This window comes from Paramormyrops kingsleyae, chromosome 2 (assembly GCF_048594095.1).
Source record: "Paramormyrops kingsleyae isolate MSU_618 chromosome 2, PKINGS_0.4, whole genome shotgun sequence".
NCBI lineage: Eukaryota > Metazoa > Chordata > Actinopteri > Osteoglossiformes > Mormyridae > Paramormyrops > Paramormyrops kingsleyae.
The window spans coordinates 32,562,516-32,587,378 of NC_132798.1; the positions used below are offsets into that span (position 1 = coordinate 32,562,516).

Genomic DNA, 24,863 nt, shown 5'->3' on the forward strand with positions numbered 1-24,863 from the left:
TGTTTGTGTCTCCAGGTGGGTGAGTGTACGCATGACCACACCCTCATACACAGCGATGACACAGCAGCGCTGGCTGTGCACCGCAGGCCGGCAGGTGAGACCCACAGCTCTGGGCCCAATTGGCCGACCCCCAGAATTCCGGGTTCCCACAGGCAGGGATTGACGAGCATGCAAGGGCCCCCCCCTCAGCAACGGTGCGGAGACCTGTGGGCCTGGGAAGAGAAACCCCCACCCCACCCTGGGGGTCATTCACCAGAATCCCCAAAAAATAAATATATGCCAACAATATATAATAATTCTATATCTATTTCAAATATAATGAGACAGATGAGGGAGTTAAAAACCAGGATGACCACAGGATGGGTGCTCTGGTATAAATGCACTCAGGATATCACCTTATCCTATTATTTTACTCTACTATTCTATTTTAAAATTGCTGCACCAGCTCTAGAAGTTATCTGATGCTTCTTGTGATATGTGCACCTCGGTATATTATAACAACAATAAAATTGAATTGGATTGAGCTGAACTGAACACTGTTCGCTGGCTCCCTGGTGAGACTGTCTCCCGATTGACTCAGATCCCACCGCTGGATGCGTCGTACCGAGTGATTGTGTCACATGGTTTGTCACGCCCATGTGGTCCTTACTCTAATAGAGGATCGGCGGACAGGGAAGGTGATGTGCCGACATTGATCCCAGCCCCACCCTACAGAATGCTATCTTTCCATCTGGGTGATAGCAAGTTGGAAACTGCGCCCCATCTGTGGAAGCACGCAGAACACACGGGTCAATGGGCCTGACTGAGCTGACTGAACGTTAAATGGGGGGGGGGGGGGTGATAGAGAGAGAGCCCTAGTTTTTCACACTCTGTCGCCAGCCCCCCTACCGCCCTGAGCAAATGTAACCACTCTGGTTCGGGAGCCTTATCGAAACGGACAGCTTTCAGAGGTAATTGACATCAAAACCTAATTATTCGGAAAACGGAGGCGGCCCCCACGCTCCTGCCGGGGAGGCCAGCGGTGTCTCTGTGCCAGTAATTAGGAGGAAAACAGACCGTCCCCTTGCTGCCAAAGCATGCCTGGGGGGGGTCACCTCGGGGCAGGAATGTTTATGCGATTTGAACAGCACTGTGAAACCCTGAGGAACTTGACAGAAAGGTGTCACTGAAGTAAAAGAATTTTGCCAACTGTGGCTTAGAATCAAGAACAGGAGCTCCTCAAAGAGCTGATCTGGAGAAAAGGCTGGACCTGTGATGTTCACTGTCCAACCTCTGATCCTACTCACTCGATTATTTTCATGTCTTCAAGATTCAAAATGTGGGTTTGAAATCACAGCATGTGTAAAACTCCAAAGTAACTCAGAAGGTTCCGCAGCTCAATGACAGAGAACACTAGATATCCTCTATCGTATCGTGGAGAGCACGGACGTTTGTGGCCATCATGGGCAGATAACAGCTTCTGGAGATGGAGCTGAGGGTTGGAACTGTGAGATTGCAGTGTTAGTGGTCAATGCTAACAACTAGGGGGAAAGTAATCAGTTGGGCTGGTCTGACCAGCAATCCACCCCATAATTCACAAGTTCATCATACATAGGTCAGTAAAGAGAGAGGGACTGGTGAAACCAATGACTACCTGAACAAGGGTAAAAGCTGGTAAACACAGCATTGCATAAACGGGATGGATGGATGGATGGATGGATGGATGGGTTACTCTTAAAAAGCATAGCATAAAACATTCTTCTTCTTTAGTCCTTACGATTGGGGAGCAGGTCGTCCTCTCAACCAATATGCTGCTGTAGGTGCCGCTGGATTCCATGTGTCATTCACAATATGCTGCTGTAGGTGCCGCTGGATTCCATGTGCCATTCACAATATGCTGCTGTAGGTGCCGCTGGATTCCATGTGCCATTCACAATATGCTGCTGTAGGTGCCGCTGGATTCCATGTGCCATTCACAATATGCTTCTGCTCTTGGCAAATATTACCAATATTTCTAGCCTCACTGATGGTGTCGCTGGTTCCTTACAGTAGGTCTTCCTTCATCTGTTTGATCCATGTTTTCTTTGGTGCTGTTCATTGAACCCTCCATTGGACAGGTCGCTCTTGCCAGAGGAGCCTGTCTGGCAATGGACTGGATTCATTCTGCAGACATAGCCAAACCATGGCATTCTGCATTTTTGGATTTGTTCTTCGATTAAAGGCTGATGATCGCAACTTATCTGAACAGTTTCGTTATGATGGCAATCTTGATGAGAGACACTCGGGGTCTGTCTTTGGCATCGCATTTGGAAGACCTTGAGCTTGTTCATGTCTGATTTGAGCGGGGTCCATGTTTCTGGCTCATGAGAGAGTTAATTGCACAAAAATGTTCTGAGGGCAGAACAAAAAATGAATGGTTCAGAACATCTGATTGGTTAGTCTGACATCTGACTAAGAGCTGATTGGTCGTGTATTTGAACCAATCATTTTACATTCTGCCCTCAGAACATTTTTGTGTAAGTAAAACTCGCACAAGAATGTTTCTGATCCATCCAGGAGAACTAGCAGTTTTCAGAAAAGGCAAATTTTGGACTTAGTGGAGATAATAGTTTTCTTCCAGAGGCACTTTTTAGTGAGGCAAATGCTGCTGTTGTCTGGCTAATCCTGCTATGGACTTCAGTGGTGGATGCTACTTTCTTCTCCTGCACCAATGATCCCAGGTATTTGAATTCTTGGAACTGCTCACTATGTACTCCACTTAGATGAATGTTGGCCTGTGATCCATCCGGGTCATAACTTTGATCTTATGCACATTGATTCTTAGACCATAAGCTTGGGGGATTCAACATTCAAGATTCTTTAATTGTCACATACATAGTTATACAAAGTACAACACGCAGTGAAATGCATCTTGAACCGCTCTTTTGTAGACTGTGCAAGTTAAAAAACCAATTATGCTAAAGTTAAAGTGCAAAAAAGCTAAAATGCAAGCAGAGATGTATGTCCAAAATGAACGGTACCACAGACATAAAAAAGTGACCAATGTAACAGTGTGGATATGATGAGGGATACAAGAGCACAATATACATCAGGGTGTGAAGTGCAATGGCATGTCCAGGGTCACGGTCAGAAACCTTATGGCCTGGGGGTAGAACTCCTCCTAAGTCTCTCAGTCCTGGCCATGATGTTCCTGAGTCTCGTTCCTGATTTCAGAAGCTGAAACAGGTCGTTGTTGGGGTGGGATGTGTCCTTGAAGATCCTGAAGGTCCTGCTCCTACATCTCTTGATGTAAATGTCCTGAAGAGATGGAAGGGCCGACCTGCAGCAGCGTTCTGCTGCACCGGTCACCCTCTGGAGGGCTTTGCGATCCTGAACACAGCGATTCCCGAACCAGGAAGTAACGTTCTGAGTCAGGATGCCCTCCACAGCGCCTGAGTAGAAAGTCCGTAGGATCGTTGGAGAGACCCTGAACTTCCTCAGCTGTCTCAGGTGGTACAGGCGCTGCTTAGCCCTTTTGGACTGGACTTGGATGTGAACAGTCCACGTCAGGTCCTCAGAAATGTGGACACCCAGATATTTAAAACTCCTCCCTCTCTCCACAGGAGATGGCGTCCTCCGTTGATCTGTTGGAGCGGTAGGTGAATTGCAGGGGGTCAGTGGTGCAGGGGATGGAGGAGGAGATGGTGTCCTTCAGGAGCCTCTCAAACACTTTCATGACCACCGGTGTTAATGCAACAGGCTGGTAGTCATTCAGGCATGAGGGCTTACTGTTCTTGGGTATGGGGACAATGGTGGACCTTTTGAAGCATGTAGGGACCACAGACTGCGCCAGGGACTCGTTGTAGATGGTGGTCAGCACACCTGACAGCTGGTCAGCACAGCAGGCGTCCAGAGATGCCATCTGGACCTGCAGCTTTTTTTGATGTTCACCCGCCACAGTGTCGCGCGCACGTCGTGGTCTGCGATGCTGATGACGCGTTCATCGCTGATGACATCACTATCCTCCGTTGTCAGGCTGTAGGTAGAACACGCTGCCTGGCTGACCTCAAAACGGGCGTAGAACGCGTTTAGCTCATCGGCGAAAGCAGAGTCGGCGCTCACAGTCGCGATTTCTTTGACCTTGTAGTCTGTTATTGTGCTGCGTGAGTCGCCCCGATGGAAGAGAGTCTCCACACGCTTCCGGTACCGGCGTTTCACGTCTCTCACCGCGGAACGCTGTAGGAAGCTGCTTTGCAGGCACTCATATCACCGATGGTGAGACCAGCGTTATAAGCATCGGTCCAGGCGTTCACTGCAGCGCGGATCGATCTGTCCACCCACGGTTTCTGATTGGCTATGTAATAAAGGATGTTGGTGAATATTGTACCATCATTCGCAAACATCAAGTTGGTCAGGAAGGTGTTAACATTACACTGAACTCCCTTGTCTGTCCTGTAACACTTTCCTCATAATGCCATCAATCACAATGTTGAAAAGCAGGAAAGAGGCAACATCTCCTTGGTAAACTCCAGTTTGGATAGAAAATTCCTTGGACAGTTAGTTTTGGATCCACACACTGCTGGTTTAGCCATTTTATGATGCTTGGAGAAGCTGGTTAATTTTCAATGGTATGTGCTCATTTTCCAATGTCCTCCACAGAGTGGACCAGTGAACAAAATCAAATGCAGATTTGAAGTAAATGAAGATGATGACCGCTCGCATGCTACAATTGATTCTTTCCTCCTCTAGTTGATGAATAGCAAATATTTGATGGCTGCAGCTTCGGTGTGGTCTAAATCCTGCTTGCACTCCTTGGCTGGTCTGTCCATGATGTTTCTGCAGTCTTGATTGTATGATCTTCAAGAGCACCTTGCTAATGATGGAAAGAAGACGGATTCCTTGGTAGTTCTTGCATTCTCGGCTATCACCTTTCTTCAGGATCGGCAAAATGCATCTGCTTTTTTTTCCTTGCCGATTTAACACATTCCTAGTGCCAGATGTGTCTCAGGAGAAGGTGGAGCTGTCATAGCAGCACGTCTCATCCAGCTTTGACCATCAGTGATTTGATCCACACCAAGTGCCTTTCCATTCTTCAATGATCTTATTGCACTCTTCACTTCAACTGTTGGCTCTCCATCAAGGAATGTATTCTCAGGCAGGTTTAAAGGTGGTGGCTCTGGTAGTGGTCCCTGGGGCAGATTGTGGTTATATATCAGTTAGAAGAATTCTTTCCACCGCTGTAGATGTCTACCAGGGGATCTTACAAAGGTGCCATCTGCCTTTGTAAATGTTATCGTTGGTCGCAGTGGTCTCCTGAGGGTCTGATAATGAATCTGGTATTCTCACCAGGAAGCTGCTTCTTCTAGGCCAGCTGTGACACTATTCCAGTAGGCTTCTCATTCCATCTGATGCATTTCTTCAGTTGCTGGTATTGTTCAAAGTCAACATGTTTGGCTTGTTTCCGTTTGTCCACCAGCTCCAAGCACTGGACCGAGATCCATGGCTGCAGATGGATGGGCACAGAAGGGGCGACTGATTCTACAATGGTCTCCGATAGCTGCTTTTCTTCAGCATCGACATCATCCGAATCACTCTAATGTTGCGAATTTACTGGATAGGGCACTGGAATTCTTGTATGAGTAAGGCTTCTTCAGACAGGTCCAGGTGAGTTTAGTTGGTGGCGGTGCCTTGCATTTTGCCCACTGTAATCACAGCTGTACCCTGGCATGGGTAAGGTAGTGGTCGGATCCACAGTCAGGCCTCCTCACTGCACATACATCTTTGAATGACGATCAAAATCGGGAGCTGATCAAGATGTAGTCCAGAACACAAGACATTAATACATATTAAAAGCAACCTGATAATTTTCTGTAAAGGAGAAACAAAGTGACACACTAGGTGGGGGAGAGGGATCCTCCACACACACTGAGGTTCAGATGGACAAGTGTATGAGTGTGTGTGTGTGGGGGGGGGTTATGTACCCACAATGTAATAAAAATCTATTATTTTGTTATTGTGGGGACTACTTTACTGTCCCCAAAAGGGGAAACTCAATTTTATAAAAACTGCAATCAAAAAAATAAAATACCAAAAGTCTTGAATTTTGTTTGGTTACTAAGGTTAGGGGTGGGTAGGGCTTAAGGTTGTCATTGTTGGAATTAGGGTTTGTCCCATAGGAATGAATGGAGCGTGCCCACAAAGAAATAAATATGTCTGTCTTTGTTTCTGTCTGCATGTGTGATGATATGAAGAAGCTTCCTTCCCATCCCACGCTTCCCAGGTCCAGCTAAGGATCACAGCAAACTTCCACCTTCAGCTGGATCACCATCGGTTCCCCTTTTGCAGAATCAGAGCAGATTCCGGGAGGCGCTCAGCGTTCTGCGACCACAAGTCAGGACACGGGAAACGTCGCCCCCTTCAAAACCTCACTAAACGGGCACAAAATTTCAGATAATCCTCAGCTAACCCATCGCTCTCAAAGTGACTGCTACTAGCAAATTCCAGCGAGCCCTGAGGCCTGGCTGATGCAACCACACACCTTCCAATGGAAACTGGATGTTAACAGCTCTGAAGAGCACAGGATTTTCCCTTAAATCACTGGCAACAACCACACACATCCAGAGGCATTAATTACAGCCCCCAACCCTTAATTTTACCCCAGTTTCAAATCCAAACTCCTTCTATCAGCTGAGGAGAAGAAAATTCTCACGTGTGGGAGGCAAGTCCTCAACGTCGGACAAATCAACCGACATTGCCGCCGCAAAGAGATGGCGGGAGCTGCGGAGGTGGGTAGTCTCATGAAAATGAAGGATCGACACAGCAGACAAACACCCTCATCGGACAGTCAAAAGCCTCACCCCAAGCCGCACAGACCTCAAAAACGACGTCAGATCCAAAGAACTGGTGCCACCTCTGTCCTACAGCCAAAACTCTCCCAACCAGGAACAGATCTGGTCGGCCAAAAAAATAGTCCGCCGAATGAGATGAATTTAAACTCCCAAAAGTAATTAACTAAAAAAGTACACATAAATAACCCGCAAGATGTTTTCATGAGCCATGATATAGGATGTCTGGCCAGATAAAGCAACATTCAGCTCACCAGCTATCTTGTGGTGCAGCAGATTCAATAGTAAACATTTTTATTTTTAATCCAGGGGAAAACCGGGTGGCACAGAAACTTCTAGATGCAGGTCTAAGCAACCGCTTCAGAAAGAGGAGAGCACATAATTTATTTACTTACTGGGCAACCATGAAAGCCATATTTATAGATTAGGAATGGCAAGTAAACAGCATATTCAGGTGCAATGGAGGTGAGGTCTGGTGGTCTCACCTCATATAGCAGGTCCTATAAGGTAAATTCAGGAAGGCAGATGAAGTCTGCATCAATTCAGCGCGTGCACACACACGCGCACACACACGTGCGCACACACACACGCAGCACACACACACACACACGCAGCACACACACACGCAGCACACACACACGCAGCACACACACACGCAGCACACACACACGCAGCACACACACACACACACACACACACACACACAAGCCTCCCACCCTCTACTGCCTGGGAGGAAGCAAGCAGCGTCTGCGTTTTCCTCTCCGGAAGCAGATGACTCGCCGTGGGATGCTGCTGGAACAGTCGACACGGAAACAATGCAGCTTTTGTGCAGGAGCAGCCCCAGGCTGTAGGCGTATGCCGATGGCAGGCCGGCGGGCGGCAAAAGCCTGCGGCTGCACCGCATCGCTACACCTGCTCCCCCCCCAAAAGCACACAGGCCTGTATCTGGGCCACCTTTATCAATGGGTTATCCATCTGTACCATGGTGGGAGGGGGGGCATGCCCATGTTGTGTAACTAAGCCATGTGGCCTCCGGTGCTTCAACAGGAAAGGTGTCACCCTGAGAAAAGTGAAAACAGCACTGAGCTAAACAGGAGAACAACCCCCACCCGCCCCCCAACTAGCCAGCCGGCCGGAACGACCTCAAAGTGCTGATACGCAACAGATGTGCGAACAAACACTTCTGCTCCTCACTTGCTGCACCTTCTCCTGGGTTACACAGGACTAATCAAACAGGCCTCTTGCTACATGATGTTACACTGGCACTAATGAAAAAGGGAACGGGGACGAACACTCCAACACGACCCAAATTTAGGGCTCGAGAAGTTGTTTATCGAGAAAGAGGCCAAGGTGGACGTGCCGGAAGCCCCTCAAGGCGACTCAGTCCCACAAATCACACCCCCAAGTCCAAAGATACTCGCTGCCACTATTTGTTGCAAACCTGGAAGGTCTGTCTTCACACCTGAATCTCATTAGGCAGCAGGACTGCCCCCCACCACCCCCCCCAGTCTCCTGACTCCACCCACACTCTCCTGTATACAAAAAACCAGGGCCAGAGGATCGGAGCGACCGAAACACGATTCATACAGCACCGTCCTGGCAGGGGAGTGGAGACATTTCATCATGAAACACCACTAGCAGGAGATTTTTCTTTTATATTTACACTCTATCTGCCAAGATTTTTTGCGGGTTTTTTTTGGGTGCCATAAACCCTGAGATGGGCTCACACGCCGCCTTGTTACGTACTTCACCATCTCACAACCATGACTGGCTCTGTCGTCACTGTCTAAAAGACCACTGCCTTACAAAGGCTGCTGGGAACTCAAGGGAGCAGGGCACACCCCCTCCCCCTCCTCCTCCCCCCCAGCTCACAGAACCAGAGGAAAGATGCTGTTTTCAGAGGTGGTTTGTGGGTCGCAAGCTACCAGAGGAAAAGACACTCACCTTGCCTGTGTCTCACCTTCCAGAAGTTTCAGAGCAAGCAACTGTGAAGCACAGACTGATCTACAGCGGAAGTAATGTCACTGCAGCCACTTGCAAAGTGTGTCTGGCAAATCTTTCCAGGAAACGCTCCGAGCGAGAAAACCTGTTCCGAGTGTCTGGCCTTCATTCATTCTCACCTTCGTGGAACAAAAAGCACATCTCTATGCATTGTTGGGGAGGTTCGCCGGCCGACACCATGAGCATCACTAAGGATGGAGGCAGCAGGGCTATTTTTGCGATTTATAGGATTATGGGTAATTATGGGAACCACACGAAGGAACAGAAAAGGGAGCTTCCCACCTACAATATAACAACGGGGCAAACAATCGTGCCGATTTGGCATTTGGTGATTTTTTTCTCAGGAGCAAAAAGGCGAGAAGGCAAAAGGCTCATCAAGAGTTGGTTAGAGTTCCCACCGAAGCTCTAGACCCCGAACATGGGCGAAAACAGCACTCGGTTTTCTGAAGAGCGGTCAGGCAGAGCCCGTGCCAATTTTGAGGCAAAACAAATCAATAAACGTGAGAAATGGCCGCAGTTAATGACCTCTGAAGAAGCACGGATCAGGAGGGAGGGCAGGGGGCAACTGCGGGAAACCGCGGAACAGGGAACGCCTTTCGCGCCTCAAATCCTTTATTTGTTCTTCGGTGTCTTTTTTACACCTCCCCTACCGTCACCGTCACCACCACCATCACCAAAATAATTGCCACTTCCACACAGGGCAGCGGGGGGGCACGTCGCCAGGGACGCGGGGGGGCGGGAGATGAGCTGGAGCTGGGCGTTTTAATTGGCTCTCGAAACGCTTCCCGCTATCGGCACTCCGGTCAGATCCACGTGGCAGATGTCGACCAGCAGGGCAGGAAGTGCCGTGGTAACATTGGGTGTGTGGGGGGGGGGGGGGGGGGTGGTACGAGAATGGGGAGACAGGAGAGGGATGAGACACAGTCTGCACATCTGCAGTGCAACATAATGTGCTGGAATCCCCCTCCCCCTGTGCTGGGGGAGAGGGATGGAGTCAGAGAGGGCGGGGCAACATCTGGGGAGAAGAACATTAAATTAGTCCAAGTCCAAGAAGCACTGGGGTCTCCCACTGCCATGACATGACAGGCCACCTGCAGCCCTGCTGCCATCGAGGCTGAATAGAAGGGGGGGGGGGGGCATCCCCTTGGAAACAGAGAGCATGGGCATGCAGGACAGACAGCGAGAGACAGGATGGCGCACAGCCACACAGAGACAAGCAGCCAGTCCCACACACCTCCATGATGGATCACTCAGGCAGCCACAAAGGCGTCACGTGCACAGCGCTTATTCCGGGGCACGGAAGCGATGTGGGACCAGTGGGTCTGATGGGGGGGGGAAAGGGGGGGGTGGCATAGTGTGACAAAGGCAGAAGGGGACGAGGGGACACCCATCAACATCAAATCACAATGCCCATCATGCGCAAACACACAATGACGAGGCATTTAAACATTCTTAAATAAACAAGCTGCCCAAGAGGATTCAACAGTCGTACATAACCTCAAATTAACAACCCTGCCAATGTGAAACAGCACCTTTCCCTGAGCTTGCTGTCAGGAAGAAAAACCCACTAAAATCTGGCCAGTCAGACGCAGCTTTCCCCACTGATTGGCTGCCGGTGATGACACCCACCTGACATAGCCCATGGGGTTTCCCTGAAAGGAGGAGGGGCTGACCTTTGCCCTCCTCACGCTTCTGCTCAAAGCGGCTTCAGAGGCGACATTCCGGTAGCTTTGAGGACGCACCCAGAGACGGCGGCGCTCCCACATGTGAAAAGCACTCAGATCTCGCAGATTGACTTTGACGTAGCACCAAAGACTATATAGCGTACTGCCCCTAGAGGAGATGTGCCAGCCGTCTAAGGGAAGCGTCCAGTCAGTTGACAATTCCCAGTCCCCAAAGGCGTTCCCTCTCCTTTAGCGGCACGCTCGTTAGCGCCCGATTAGCATGATTCCAAATCACACAGTACGAACTGCCAAGTGTTTCGCTCGTCCTCCCGAGAGAGAGGAAGCCGCACGAGCTCGCTGCATCGCGGCAATTTCCCTCTGCACGACGGAGCACCGGAGGTGCACCTGACACCCCAGTGCCGAAAGCGAAATTCCGCACACTGAACGGGACTGAGGCGGACGAGGAGACACGCAGCAAGCCCGTATTTAAGGATGGAGACGAGGCGTTGTGTGATCGCGGTTTCATCCCGTGCCTCTCCTGACATTCCACTGGCAACTGACGAGACGATCGGCAACCATGCATAATATTAAGTGGAAGACCGTCCATGGAAATACTCAGGCAGAGCACAGAAAACAGAATTACGTTACAGAGGCCGTTCATGCCTCTCGATAAATAGATGCCATGCTGCTTGTTAAGAGGGAGCTCAAGGTGGGGGGGCGGGATGTCAGTGATTAAGGGGTAAATCCTGGCGGGACGATTTGGGCCTAGCATAGCAGATCTTGACACGCAGGCTAAGCATAGGGACACTGGGTGTGGGCATTTGGTGGAGAACGCGGACACAGCGTGGGCCGGTAATGTATATGGAGAGCTGGGACCGTAACCCTGCCCCCTAGTGGGGCCTGTCACTCACCCCCATTTTCAAGAAAACCCCAATAAAACTCAAAACTCTGCAGCAATTTCAGTTGTCAAAAAGTCAGAACAATTAAAATCCCATACTGAAATGGATTTTGTTATACAAATATTCATCTTTGAAATGAATGCCAGTTATATACTACATGCTGTCACTGTGATACATATTTACATGCATTACATCCATCCATTCATCTTCTATAATCGCTTATCCAGTCCAAGGTCGTGGTGAATCTGGACTCCGTCCCAGGATGCCAGTCCATCGCATAGGGAAGCTCAGACAGGGAGGACAAGCCTGCATTACGTTCTCAGACAAATTATACCCATTAGCAAACAGTAAACACAAGCATAGATCAAACATACGCGGACAGTGAATATGACCAGGAGGCACACCGTCACAGATGCCCCCGCGAGACAGACGCCCATCAGAGACAGACGCCCATCAGAGACAGACGCCCATCAGAGACAGACGCCCCTGTGACACAGATGACCCGTGAGACAGACATTTGTCTGAAATAGACACCCATCTGAGACAGACTCCCTCCAGCAGATAGACGCCCATCTACGAAAGACACCCCCCCGCCAGACAGATGCCCATCAGAGACAGACTCCCCCCGCCAGACAGATGCCCATCAGAGACAGACTCCCCCCGCCAGACAGATGCCCATTAGAGACAGACTCCCCCCGCCAGACAGATGCCCAGAGACAGACTGCCCCCTGCCAGACAGATGCCCATCAGAGACAGACCTCCCCCGTCAGACAGATGCCCATCAGAGACAGACCTCCCCCGTCAGACAGATGCCCATCAGAGACAGACCTCCCCCGTCAGACAGATGCCCATCAGAGACAGACCTCCCCCGTCAGACAGATGCCCATCAGAGACAGACCTCCCCCGTCAGACAGATGCCCATCAGAGACAGACCTCCCCCGTCAGACAGATGCCCATCAGAGACAGACCTCCCCCGTCAGACAGATGCCCATCAGAGACAGACCTCCCCCGTCAGACAGATGCCCATCAGAGACAGACCTCCCCCGTCAGACAGATGCCCATCAGAGACAGACCTCCCCCGTCAGACAGATGCCCATCAGAGACAGACCTCCCCCGTCAGACAGATGCCCATCAGAGACAGACCTCCCCCGTCAGACAGATGCCCATCAGAGACAGACTCCCCCCGCCAGACAGATGCCCATCAGAGACAGACTCCCCCCGTCAGACAGATGCCCATCAGAGACAGACTCCCCCTGTCAGACAGATGCCCATCAGAGACAGACCTCCCCCGTCAGACAGATGCCCATCAGAGACAGACTCCCCCCGCCAGACAGATGCTCATCAGAGACAGACTCCCCCCGCCAGACTGATACCCATCAGAGACAGACACCCGCCCGCCAGACAGATGCCCATCAGAGACAGACTCCCCCCGTCAGACAGATGCTCATCAGGGACAGACGCCCAACTGAGACAGACCTCCCCATCTGACAGACACCCATCTGAGAGAGGCTGAACACTCAGCACTGCAGCTAGTTTCCTCTTCCTGTAAAGTGCTTGTTTATGAGGCAGGAAGCTCACATTACAACCCTGTGTCACTTTCGCACAAACCCCCCCCCCCCCCCCCCCAAAGGCAAAGCAAGACTGCAAACAGCCCATGATCATGGCATAGCATTCTCGGGGCGGTGGGGGGACGACAAAAGGTGATGCAGGCCTACTTTTATTCTGTGGGGTTGGGTTTGCCAGACCTCAGAGGGACAAAGGCCACAGTAAGGTGAAAAGCCAGGGATTTAAGAGGTCACGGTAAGGTCACCAAACCGGTAACCCCAAGCGGCATGGCCCCGGGGCTTTCTGTAACACTCTGGCAACGTTTCACTGTCAGCTCTGCGGTCTCGCACAGCACGAAAAAGGAAACGAGTGAAATAGTCAGCCCGTTGGGGGGCGGGGGTTGGGGGTTGGAGCGTCACACAAGGGCTATGGAGGCTTATTACAGCGATGCCTAGTCCCAGAATAAGCAGACAAGGGGATGTGGGGGGGGGGAGGTGTGCTGCACCCAGCAGGGAGTGCCATCACCCAGAGGGCCTTCTGGAAACATCTGCACCCTGCCACACCAACCAAACAAACCCTTACATTTTACTGATACGCATAACAAAATCTTTAATCTTCTCCAAGCGTGAATCTGACACAGTGAAATTCACTTATAGGGATAAACAGAAGTGCACAGGTGGAAAGGAAGCGATGGGAGGCCTGACCTCACTGAGGGGCCACATCAGGAGCTTGGCTTTCGAAACAATCACTTTTGCTAAACGAACATCGATGCCGATTCAGAAGGTCTGGGGAAAACGTGCTTCTGTGTCAGCAGAAGTGAGATATTAAACATCACTTTCACCTTCTGACAGCATGTTGTGAAGACAGGAAAACACATGCACAACAATGGCTGGCTTCCCGCCAAGCCGGAGACGCAGACGGCTCGGAAACAGCACGAAAACCCTAGACAAGCGCCTTTAAGGTACGAGACGGAGAGTCTGCTGTAGAACACGGATTGCTCGAGGCCGTGCCGTCTGCAAAGCTCGTGGTGCTTGGCTTCAGATGCATAAAAGCTCTCGACGCAGCCTGTGTGTTCGATCAGAACGGCGCGTCTGTGCAGATAATCACTGCGGGCCATTAAACAGACTCACAGGCACTAAAAAGGGCACCTAAGCCAGGGAGTGAAACTCACTGAAAAGCTGTACTTCACAAAAGTAATTTCAGACATTAAGAGACTTGAGAGCCTTCTGAGAAAGCAGCACACCTCAAAGACATCTGAGCAGCCCTCAAGGTAAAAAATGCATTGATAACACGTACACGGGATCAGCCGCTCACACACGCACACGGGATCAGCCGCTCACACACGCACACGGGATCAGCCGCTCACACACGCACACGGGATAAGCCGCTCACACACGCACACGGGATAAGCCGCTCACACACGCACACGGGATAAGCAGCTCACACACGCCAAAAACCGTTGGCTGCCGTCAGCAGGACCTTCTGGAGCATTCTCCTCTGGGGACAAAATAACCGCCACCAGCACTGAGTCATGCGTGGGGGGAGTGGGGGAGGAGGGGGGGGGCGCTACGAGGGATTGCTGCGTCGGTCCCACTGCAGAGAGCCAGCCCCTCCCTCACTGGGCACCTGCGAATGTGCACCGGATGGATGCGTGATGCGACTGTGAGGTAAGGCTGAGCCAAACGCATAGGGGGCAGCGAGGAGGGGATGGTTACCGTGGGAACCGGGTCCCCATCTGCAACATGGTTCTGGTAAACAACACAAAACAACCGTGTTTGGACAGAACATGCAGTCCTGCCTGCCGGCTCTCAGTGAGGTTGAGTTAGACGCTGCCACCATGGGACAGGAATGGTATTGTGTGCTTTTTTCCTGGAGAACAAGGGTGGCTATCATGCCACAGGGCTCCATGAGACACACGGGCCCAGTGTCTCCAAGTCCGCAGCAGATTCCAGCCCCGGACCTCGTTCCTGAGCCAGTACACAGTCAGGTGGCCAGTCAGGTGTGAGTCTCAGTGTGCCTCACACCTACCGGGGCACCCTCAGAGTCTCAGTGTGCCTCATACCTACCGGGGCACCCTCAGAGTCTCAGTGTGCCTCATACCTACCGGGGCACCCTCAGAGTCTCAGTGTGCCTCATACCTACCGGGGCACCCTCAGAGTCTCAGTGTGCCTCATACCTACCGGGGCACCCTCAGAGTCTCAGTGTGCCTCATACCTACCGGGGCACCCTCAGAGTCTCAGTGTGCCTCATACCTACCGGGGCACCCTCAGAGTCTGTGTGCCTCACGCCTAGCAGGACGTCTCCCAGAGTCTCAGTGTGCCTCACTCCTACCTGGGCACACTTAGAGTCTCAGTATGCCCCACTTACATACTGGGACACCCCCCCCCCCCCCAGAGTCCCACCCCCACTGAATCTGCAGTTAAAATGGCCTCACTGGAATGTAGCAGATGCATGTTTACATACACAGAGATAAAATATTCTGATATTAAACAGTGAGAATATGATGAAATATTTGTAAAATAATATTTACTCAACGGCAGTAGTATTATTCCAACCCAGTGAAATATGCCCCAGAAAGGCTGAGGAGAAAAACTTTTCCCCAACCAGCACCAAGAGCAAGAAGCAGAAACAAGGAGTGTTAATGCCCAACACCAGGTCATTAGGCTGGGAAGCGGGAAGCAGCATCCACCACGACTCCGGTCTGGGGGAGGCATGAGACACGGGACCCCAGCCCATATTTAGTGTCAGCCCCTCCGTGGTGGGGTGACAGTTCAAATTCCGGAGGATGGGACGTTACCGACTGTGACTCGGGCTCATCCAGAGAACGAGCGGCAGGAGGGCGAGAGGAAAAGCACTGACAACAGGGTGTAGCTGGCAGTGAGCCCCCAGCCTTTATGATGCCCGCCTCTCACCCCTGGTTTGAGATGACATGTGTCCGGCGGCTTGGTCCTGTCTGTGCGAATATCAATATAGAAAACCCAAGGTGGAAACGTTCCGCGGAAAGACAAACCTGACACATGAACAGCTTTCACCTGAATCACTGGTGGGCTGCAATGCAATGAACAGCATCCACTGGCAAAAACATAACGGAAGGCTGATGAAGAGAATAGAAAAGGGGCAGCCCACCCAAAAACTGAAAAAAAGATGCGTTTCAGAGGGGCTCTAGTGCTATATATCCATATATCCATTATGCTGGGAGATGTCTAGTTTTGGAGATATCGGCCGTAGAAATGTCGGTCTTCTCTCAAATATAATGGGAGTGAATGGCATTGTTATTGTGGTGATTAAAGTGCCAAAAAATACAGTTGAAATATTCAACAGCAATATCTCTAACCAGAAATCATGACCCGGCTACTCATGATTATCCACATACTTTGTATTGAATGGTTTAGCCTTTGAACTATTTTCTTCTACCAAACGCCAGTTGTATCACTGCACAGAAGATTCAAGCACTAGCACCCTGCCGATATCTTCTGCGCAGTGGTGCGATCGCTAGGTGGAGTTGATAGAAGGAAATAGTTCCTACATAAAACTGCTTACTACAATGTCTATGTATCATCTTGAGTATCTGGATTATCACCACAGCCCAACTGTTAGCATAATCACTAACTGCCATCAACACATCCACCAGCAGGACTCTCTGCACATCCCAATGCACAATCTGTCAGCATTTCCCAAAGAGACCTATTGACTCGAAAAAGGCTGGCAAATCAAATTAGGAACAACAACAGATTTACAAATCAATCACATCGATTAAAAATATCCGCACACACCACTACCATCTGAAATCTAGATCAGGTTCCTGGGTGGCACTTGAAGGTTTGTAACGCTCAAACGAGACAGGGAGCGAGACTGCGAGCTGCTGGTCTGTCATCGGGCGAAGACGGGCAGCTCCCGGCTGTGAAAGACGGAACAAATCCGCGCTCACGATCGTATTGATCCCCGCTGCGACTCACAGCGGCCGACGTGGTTATTAAACCGTTTGTTATGTCAGGAGAGGCAGTCGATGTTGTCAGGAGGCGGGGTGGGGGGGGGGGGGGGGTGGAGTTCTGCAGGACTCAACTGAAAATACGGCAGGGGAGTGTCGGAGGGGGCCAAGACAGGCAGGGGAGCGAGAAAGTATAGGAAGCCGTGGTTAGGGACAGAACAAATATTGGGGGGGTGAGGCCTCTGGAGAATACTGATAGGCGAGGAGACTTCATCTCCTTCCTGTGACCATCAGTGATCCGTGATTAAAGCACTAAGCTCAGCCAATAAACTCAGCAGATCACTCAACACCTCTGCACGCCTAAAGGCGGAAGAGCACTCACTATGAGGCAAAAAGTACTTCAAGCTCAGCGACAGGGAGCGATAAACAGCTCCCGACTGCAGTAGAGAGTAGGACAGATCAGCAGCCAGTCAGCCAGCCAGCACGACCAGGAGGGCTGAACAGAGCGCCTGGATCCGTATCATCAAACCATGGGGAGAAAGGAACAGTTAATACTGCCTTTCCCCGGCTGTGGTTCACGGCAGAGTGTGACCGTCTGCAGCTACGAGTACCTCTGACGTACGTGGATATCCCAGTTTCCGAAACTACCTACTCAGTGTTGTGGGTAATTGTTCATCACACCTCCCCCCTCGCAGAGTTAAGCGTAATCAGAAAGCCTTCTCTGTAGAGTTTCCCGATAAGTAGACAGCGACGTATCTGTCCACAGGGCGACGCAGCTAGAAACAGGTGAGAACCAAAATGAAAGCAGCGAAAACACAAGCGTGAAGTGGCATTCCTTCAACGTGTCAGGCTCCCGAAGCTGAGAAGCCACTATGCCCTGATCCTATCTTGGGTTTCACAGATAAGGATCAACATTCTCGACCAGACACAGGCCTGGCCTCAACATTCCACAGTTAACTAGGGAAAATGAGACGTACTGACGGAACCATCCATATCTCATTTCCGAGTGGGAACAGCGCTCTCAGAAATTATTACGAGCATTGCTTAGGCCATAAAGACTATTCCCTTCTGAGCTGATGTTCGCATCTAACATTTGCAGCAGGAACCTTGTCGACAACTGTTACTCTAATTGCTTTCACAGCAGAAGTCGGCTGCTATATAAAGGCGACGGCGCTCGTGAGCATCCACCCCAACGCGCGCGGGAGCCAGCCTTCGGGAAGCCGAAGGCACCGGCCATAAAAACCGCCAGCTGCAGATTGGTTTTCGTAATTATTCCATTCATAAGCCGTAAAGAAATTCAGAAGTGAAACAGAGTGCTTTCCCTTGATTAACACCCCCCCCCTCCCCCCGAATAGATTTGTTGTGTGTCAATCTTGCCCTCGGCAAATTATTGCAAAATTGCCCGCGGCAAATTAACATTCAGCTATTCACCTGAGGTGCGACGTGCAGATGTGTTTAAAACATAATTCGTTGCCGCGAAGGGCAGCCAGCTTGCTGGGGAAGGTTATTCCAACGCAGGGCTCTCCGTGTGATGGGCAAAGGGGCGCCAATGGCTAAACATCATGGGCTGAGTGCTCACAGGAGGCTCACAGGAGGCTCAAAGGAGGCTCACAGGAGAGCAGAAACACTGGCCCCCACATCGACACCTCAGCTCCTCTATTAAGCACTGTGTTGCGGGGGGAGGGGGGGGGGGCTGAATTTAAAACAAGCACATCTTTATTCATTAGCGAGTCCACTTATGTTTCATTACTCCACTGGAAATCTTTTAAAGGCTAATCGGAGTTTTGTTCACTTGAGAGAACAGCCCCCCAGTGAAAAAAGGTTATTGCCTGATACAAATAATGCATTAGGCAAAAATATAATATGGGGGGAAAGCTGATTAAATTAGCCCCCAATAATTCTGACACCCCTCCCACCCCCATTCAGTGCTGCACCCTCAGACAGGCCATGTAAAGTGTAAAGCAAATAAGCAAATGGAATCTAACGACTTTCTCAGAAGCCTCTAGACGCGGATACCTGCTCCGCGCACTTGCAGATCAGGGCTAGCGCTCCACAGGGACTGCACAGCTGGACAGGAGACAGAGTGGCAAGCACATGACCCCCGCCTGCCTTCCCCCACCCCCAGGACACAGAGTTAGCCAGGCTGTTCCTTCGGCAGATATATTTAGACAGCTTGTCAATAGGTCACACACAGTGCACAGCATACCAAGGCATCAGCTGAACGGAGTGGATGAAGGCTTTACGTGGGAATCTCCAGCATCCCATCACCCAGCACCAGAGTCCTGGGTGCAGTGCAAGGTCCCTGGGGAAGCAGGCGGCACGAGGCACCGGGCACAGCCAGCACACGCTTTTAGAAACACACTCAGGAAATCTCATTCGCCGTCCTCATTTGCCGGGGAAATCAATCTTAATGGAATCAGGCGAGCCTCCCAAATATGAATGGCTTCCACTTGTAAAAACTCGAGACAAAGACCTCGGCAGGAAGCCACACAGATGACAATTCAGGCTACAGCGGACAGAAAATAAAAGAGCAGCTTTCTGGGATTAGCATGAGGATTCGCAGCTCCAATTCAGCACAGAGATGACAATCGGACATCTAATTTCTATTACGGGAGCTGGATAATTGCAACATTTCCTTATCGTTTTCCAGTAGTTCAATCACCCCCAAGATCCACCGGGAGGCTTAACGCATTAGATGGAATTTTGTAAATAGACTTACGACGGTTTTGACAAACAGCTAAACTCAATTATCACGCGAATACAAACCACTCATAAGCTTCCATAACAAAAGAGGGGTGAGGTGTGTGTGTGTGTGTGTGTGTGTGTGTGTGTGTGTGTGTGTGTGGTGGGTGGGGGGATTTTGGCAGTGGTATTAAAAAGGTAAAAGAAACATCGTTAATAAATTCAGAAGAAAAACAACTAAACGAAGATCTGGAGTCTTCCACACAAGGGAGAACGAACACTTTATAATTTGCCTATATGAGTGAGAAAAGTACTTCACAGAGCCGTCCAGAGAAAGGGAGATTTACTGTCTCACAGCCGAGAAGTTAAGTCAAAGAGATAATAATTAAACAAAAATCTGAAGGTAACAGAATGGAGTTAAGTGTAGATCACCCTACAGAAACTAGGATAGACCACACACTGTGTTACACTGCAGCAAAAAACAGACTGGTCAGTGGTTAACTTTCTGCTTGGCTGTTCCATGCCATTAAACCAGACAATTAAATAACAACGACCACAAGCGCTAACTCACCAAATTCTTAATCAACAGCCAAGAGCAGCCTACGCACTGACTGGGTAAATACAATAGCGGCACCGTTATGACACTGTTCAGTATCAACCACAGTTCTGGTTATTTACAATGAAATAAGGACAAAACAAAGGGTGGGGGTGTGATTCTGAAAGTGCACCCATTCTGATGAGAAACTTCGTGCAAGCCGAGGAAGGAGTTTACACTCCCCCCCCTTCCCCCCACTCCCCCAACGCTGCACCAAAGCGCCGCTCGCACGCTGTGCATCCTCAGCTGATGTCACTACTGAGAAAGCGTTTATCTACCGCCGGCCCACGTCACATTTCCCATCATGGCCACACCGTCTGGCGCCCGCCGCCGTAGAGATAACGCTGGAAAACTCCTGCGCTGCTCCACCACGCCGGGCCGACACTCGAGGAAGAGCAAATACACGACTGAGGCTTTGCACAACTAAACAAAACACCGGGCACATGTCATGACTAAGATAACAATTACCTCATTTCAAGGCCCTGGCAGGAACAAGAAAAACAAGGCTTTATAGGTCCCTAAGAGGCAGCTGACAATTGCTTTCATACTTTATTACTACGAGGTTGCCACCGCAAGTGCGAACAGATTAGTCACTTAATCTGGCTGTTTCCCTCTTCTCAATACCTGCCAAGTACAACTTTATCTAATTCGCTGCTCCAAGTCCGGCTGGCAGTTTAAAGGCACCATGGACGCCTAATGAGAAAAGTCCGTTTGTTTGGTGCCTGGACACGACCTCGTGTCCAAAGAAAGGTCATTGGTGTTATTTGCGGTTCCTATTAATGCTGTGGATTCACCTAAATGTTTTTAAAGACCCCTCTCAATTGACACCAAGCAAGAGACCTGTCAAACCAAGAAATTACTCTTAAAAACTCTATATTTAGTTAAACACCAGTAAATTTGTGTCCAGCATGGGACAGACAACCTCTCCTCTGTAATACACCTGTCAGAGACAGGGGGGCCCAACACCAGTCCCATTTGGTGGCCTGAGTTCCTGGAGTTAATGAAATAACTGTATAATTACTGATAGCCTGACAAGTTAATCTTGTAACCAGATGGGTTGTGACAAATTGATGACAAGCTTTTAGCCGTCTGCCGCTTAATTAACCAAGCACCCGACAGGTGTTTAAACAGATGACACGTCAGACACGAACAAAAATCAAATGCGACCATATATTTTAAACGGAGAGAAGAGCCGTAAAACTGGGAACTGTAGGTCTTACTTTTATAATACCACCCAACGAGATTAACAAAAGCAGTCAAGCCGCTCCAATGCGTTGTAATTTCTTCTAATAAGTCACACTTCTTAAAAACCACCAACCACACAGGAAAGTGGTAAAAACGGTGCAGTTTTTTTTTATTCTTATTATTTTACAGTAAGTGTGATAGTCACATAACTGAACCGCACAACTTGTAGAAGCAAACTTTCTGCCATAGCATGAGATTCCAGCTGCTGGTGGCATGGAGCCATTCGGGGCTCCCATCAGACACCTCATAATGCGATGATTCCCCCGCCCCAGCTCCATTACCGTAACCTCAAACCGAAAGTAATCATACCGATCCCCGTCCCCTGGCAGGGGCCTAAGTTTATGGAAGACCACCGGATTTCCCACTGATCACCAGTGACCCAGGGAGAAGCTCAGATCGATGCCACTAGAGGAATACGACACCCCCCCTCCCTCGTAACTGTCACATGGAGCTCCCGAGGTTCACGCACGGAGCAGGGTCCATGACAGCGCACGATGGTATTAAAAACTTCTCCCCCACACCGAGAGGGACCCAGAAGACGTGCTCTGAATACCAAACGCTGTCAGGCAGCCCCTTACCTCCAGGCAATCCAGGCTCACGTAGCTGGAGATGGCAAACCCATCGATAATGTCCTCTTCTTGGGAGCCCGATTCCCGTCTCCTTCTCCGAGGGGGGCGAGGAGCTCTGGCCGAGGGGGCCGAGTTGAGAGCCTTTTTGCCGGTCTGGGAGGCGCAATCCCTTCCGGGACTTCGCTCCGCGTCCGAGCAGGACGAGGCGCTCCGATCGCCTGCATCCCTGCCGACGGCTTCCCGTCTCCGCACCCTCTCACGCTGGGACCGGGATCTCCGGCTCTGCTTCATCTTCCCATCCATGTTAGGGGGAACTAAAAAAAAAAAACGTACAGCGGCGTGGAAACGCGAAAGGACAGCCTTTTCGGGGTATGCCAGGAAAGCACGACACCCAAGCCGTGCACCCCCGAGATGTACACGTACGTGCAAATTACGTGTATTTCTTCATTCAATGACCTTGGTGGTTATACATCACCCGAAAATAACACCGTTCGTGTAATCCACAAATCCAGGAGTAGCAGTCCAAACCCTCCCGTCCTTTTTTCTCCGATATGCCAGATCGGGGACGCTCCCTTCATTTAAACAGGTGCAGATGGCAAAACGGCGGCATTTCGGCCAACCACCCGCTCGCCAAGCAACTTTATTGCGGTGCTACAACATAATATTACCGCTGCAGGCGAGGCGGAAAGAAGCGACACCGTGCCCCCCTTTATTTCCCAGCGCCCTCCCCATGATCCGCTGTCAAAAAGGGGGCGAGAAAACGCCAAACGCGCCTGTGTTTACAGGTCCCGGTGTGCTGCATCGGCAGAAGGTTATAATGTAACCAGTGCAATGTAACGCCCGGCGTGATCTTAAGTTTCAACTGTTAACCATCGCGGCTGACTTCCACTATGAAATCCTTATGAGAAAAAAAACGCTATCAAACCCGGGACCCCCCTCCAGTCCTCCACGTCTTAATCGCCAGGCTATTGAAATTACCTAATTATTTATTTTTATGTATCTAGTTATACACGCAATCCCCGACCGTTCTCCGAACCATCCATTTCTAAAGCCAGGGAAAAAAAACTGAAAAATAAATACATATATATATATATATATATAAAAACACAACAAAACAGCGAGATGGAAAAGCCTAAACGATCGGAAATTCCCAGGTTTGGTTAAGTTTTTATATATCCATCCCCGGGCTCCGTTCTTGCTGCCGGCGGGTCACATAGCATTTCTCTCCGTTTTCGTGCGAGGTGAAAAAAAGCTCCGATGGGCGCTCTTAAAGAGACAGGGGTGACCGGGACCGGCTCCCCTCTTTCCCCGCATCCGAAAACCTGCCCCAGAGCCGACAAAACTGACGCACTTCCGCCGCCTCTGCCATTACCGAAGGAAGTTGGCTCGTTTCCTTACGTGGTTTGCAAATCGCGCCCAGAAAGTTACTTTCTACGGTGCGATTCGGTGGGCGGTCACCGGCTCCCGTGCCTCCCGCCGCGCTGGCCCGGCTGGGGGCTCCGGCCGCGCTCCGCCGCGGTACCCGGGCGCTGGGATTTAATGCGCAAATAGGCTGATTTCCACGAGAGATGTGCCGCGCACCTGTGCGCAAGAGAGAACAACTCTCGCCGTTATTTATTGTAAAAATTGATCTGACAACTATTCCAAAATCTCATTTCTCGGAAAAAATTTCGTGATCAATTGAGTGGCAAGATGACTTTAGGGGTTGAAATTTATAATCGAGCTTCCCAAAGTCATGTAGAGATCTACGTCTACGCCAAAGAATTGCTTTTCACTATTTAGAGACGTTTAGACTTGAAGTACAGAAGGAATTGTTGTTCAAAATAAAACACTTGAAGGGACGTCTCTTCTAAAACGAAAAAAAAAAGCTTCTGTTTTTTAGGAGTACTACAGTCCCTTATCAGCTGTTACAAGTTAATGTATACAATCACAGTTAAAGAGAAGAGATAAGCCTGTGTACCTATTACACAACTCTGCATAACCACCTGTGCTGATAGAGGAGGGTGTCTGCAATGCACCTTCGTTCAGCGGACGGCAAGCGGTGGAGGTGCTTCCCTGTGCTTTCAAATCTGCTCCATTCAAGGCTCTTGGTGAAGGCTGGGTGTTTAGGTTTCCGGAAATGGTCTCGTCTTCAGCAGGTGATTCAGGCTTAATTCGGACAAGAAACTGCCCACATAGGGGAAAGGTGTGAAGGGTATGAACTTGCTTTGAATAGAGGTGTCAGCTTGCTAGAGGATTTATAACTGAAATATATGTCAACAAAGCAGGAATAACAGTAGCAGACACTGGGCAGATGGTCTGGATTTCTGGTGTTACTGGAACACTCCACTGGATGCTGAAGCAGAGGTAATCCAATAATCCCAGTAACCCTACCCTCTCTGGCAGGCTGCTGCATTGCTGCATCAGTGCATGCGCCGTTCCCCTTCTGGGTATCTTGTCATTACACTGACATCCCACAAAACCTGTATCACAAAAATAAAAATATGAAAAAAAATACTCTACATCTATATAAAGAAATAATGAAATCGCCAGCTATATTTATTAGAATTATAATCATAGAATTATTTTTATGTGGTTTTTTTTTTATTGAATATTATTAATTATGATCGCCTCTGTTATTATCATAGCGAGCATACTGTGAAGTATTAGCTCTTGACACTGTCACCCTTTTCTCTGTGTGAACCCATTACCTCTTTGTAAATAAACCACATCTATAATGTTTTTTTCCCTATTTTGTTTGGAGCTGCATCTGACAGAGCAGTCAGGTCACTAAACAATTAAAACTAAGGTGAATATGAGCAGCTGCTCTTTGGCTACTGCGTAACAGATGATAAATACTAGATATGTGGACAGATACATGCAGTCAAGGTCTCTGCTTCACATCACTTATGATGCTTACAATAAAAGATCAATTCAACATGACCTACATGTA

At 49.8% G+C, this 24,863-nt stretch overlaps 1 protein-coding gene across 7 annotated transcripts in view; it reads right to left on the bottom strand.

The window, feature by feature from the left end:
* Positions 1–23,255, bottom strand: part of fbrsl1 (fibrosin-like 1) — a 196,596-nt gene extending 173,341 nt beyond the window's left edge. For 5 of the 7 annotated variants that reach the window (XM_023812308.2, XM_023812311.2, XM_023812307.2 and 2 more), the window contains exon 1: positions 21,941–23,254. In XM_023812308.2, coding sequence (XP_023668076.1) covers positions 21,941–22,234 — 294 coding nt within the window. In that variant the 5' untranslated portion in view covers positions 22,235–23,254. Of the gene's footprint in view, positions 1–21,940 lie in introns of all 7 variants that reach the window. The other 2 variants (XM_023812306.2, XM_023812309.2) reach the window with 1 other exon arrangement.
* Positions 23,256–24,863: the final 1,608 nt, after the last annotated feature.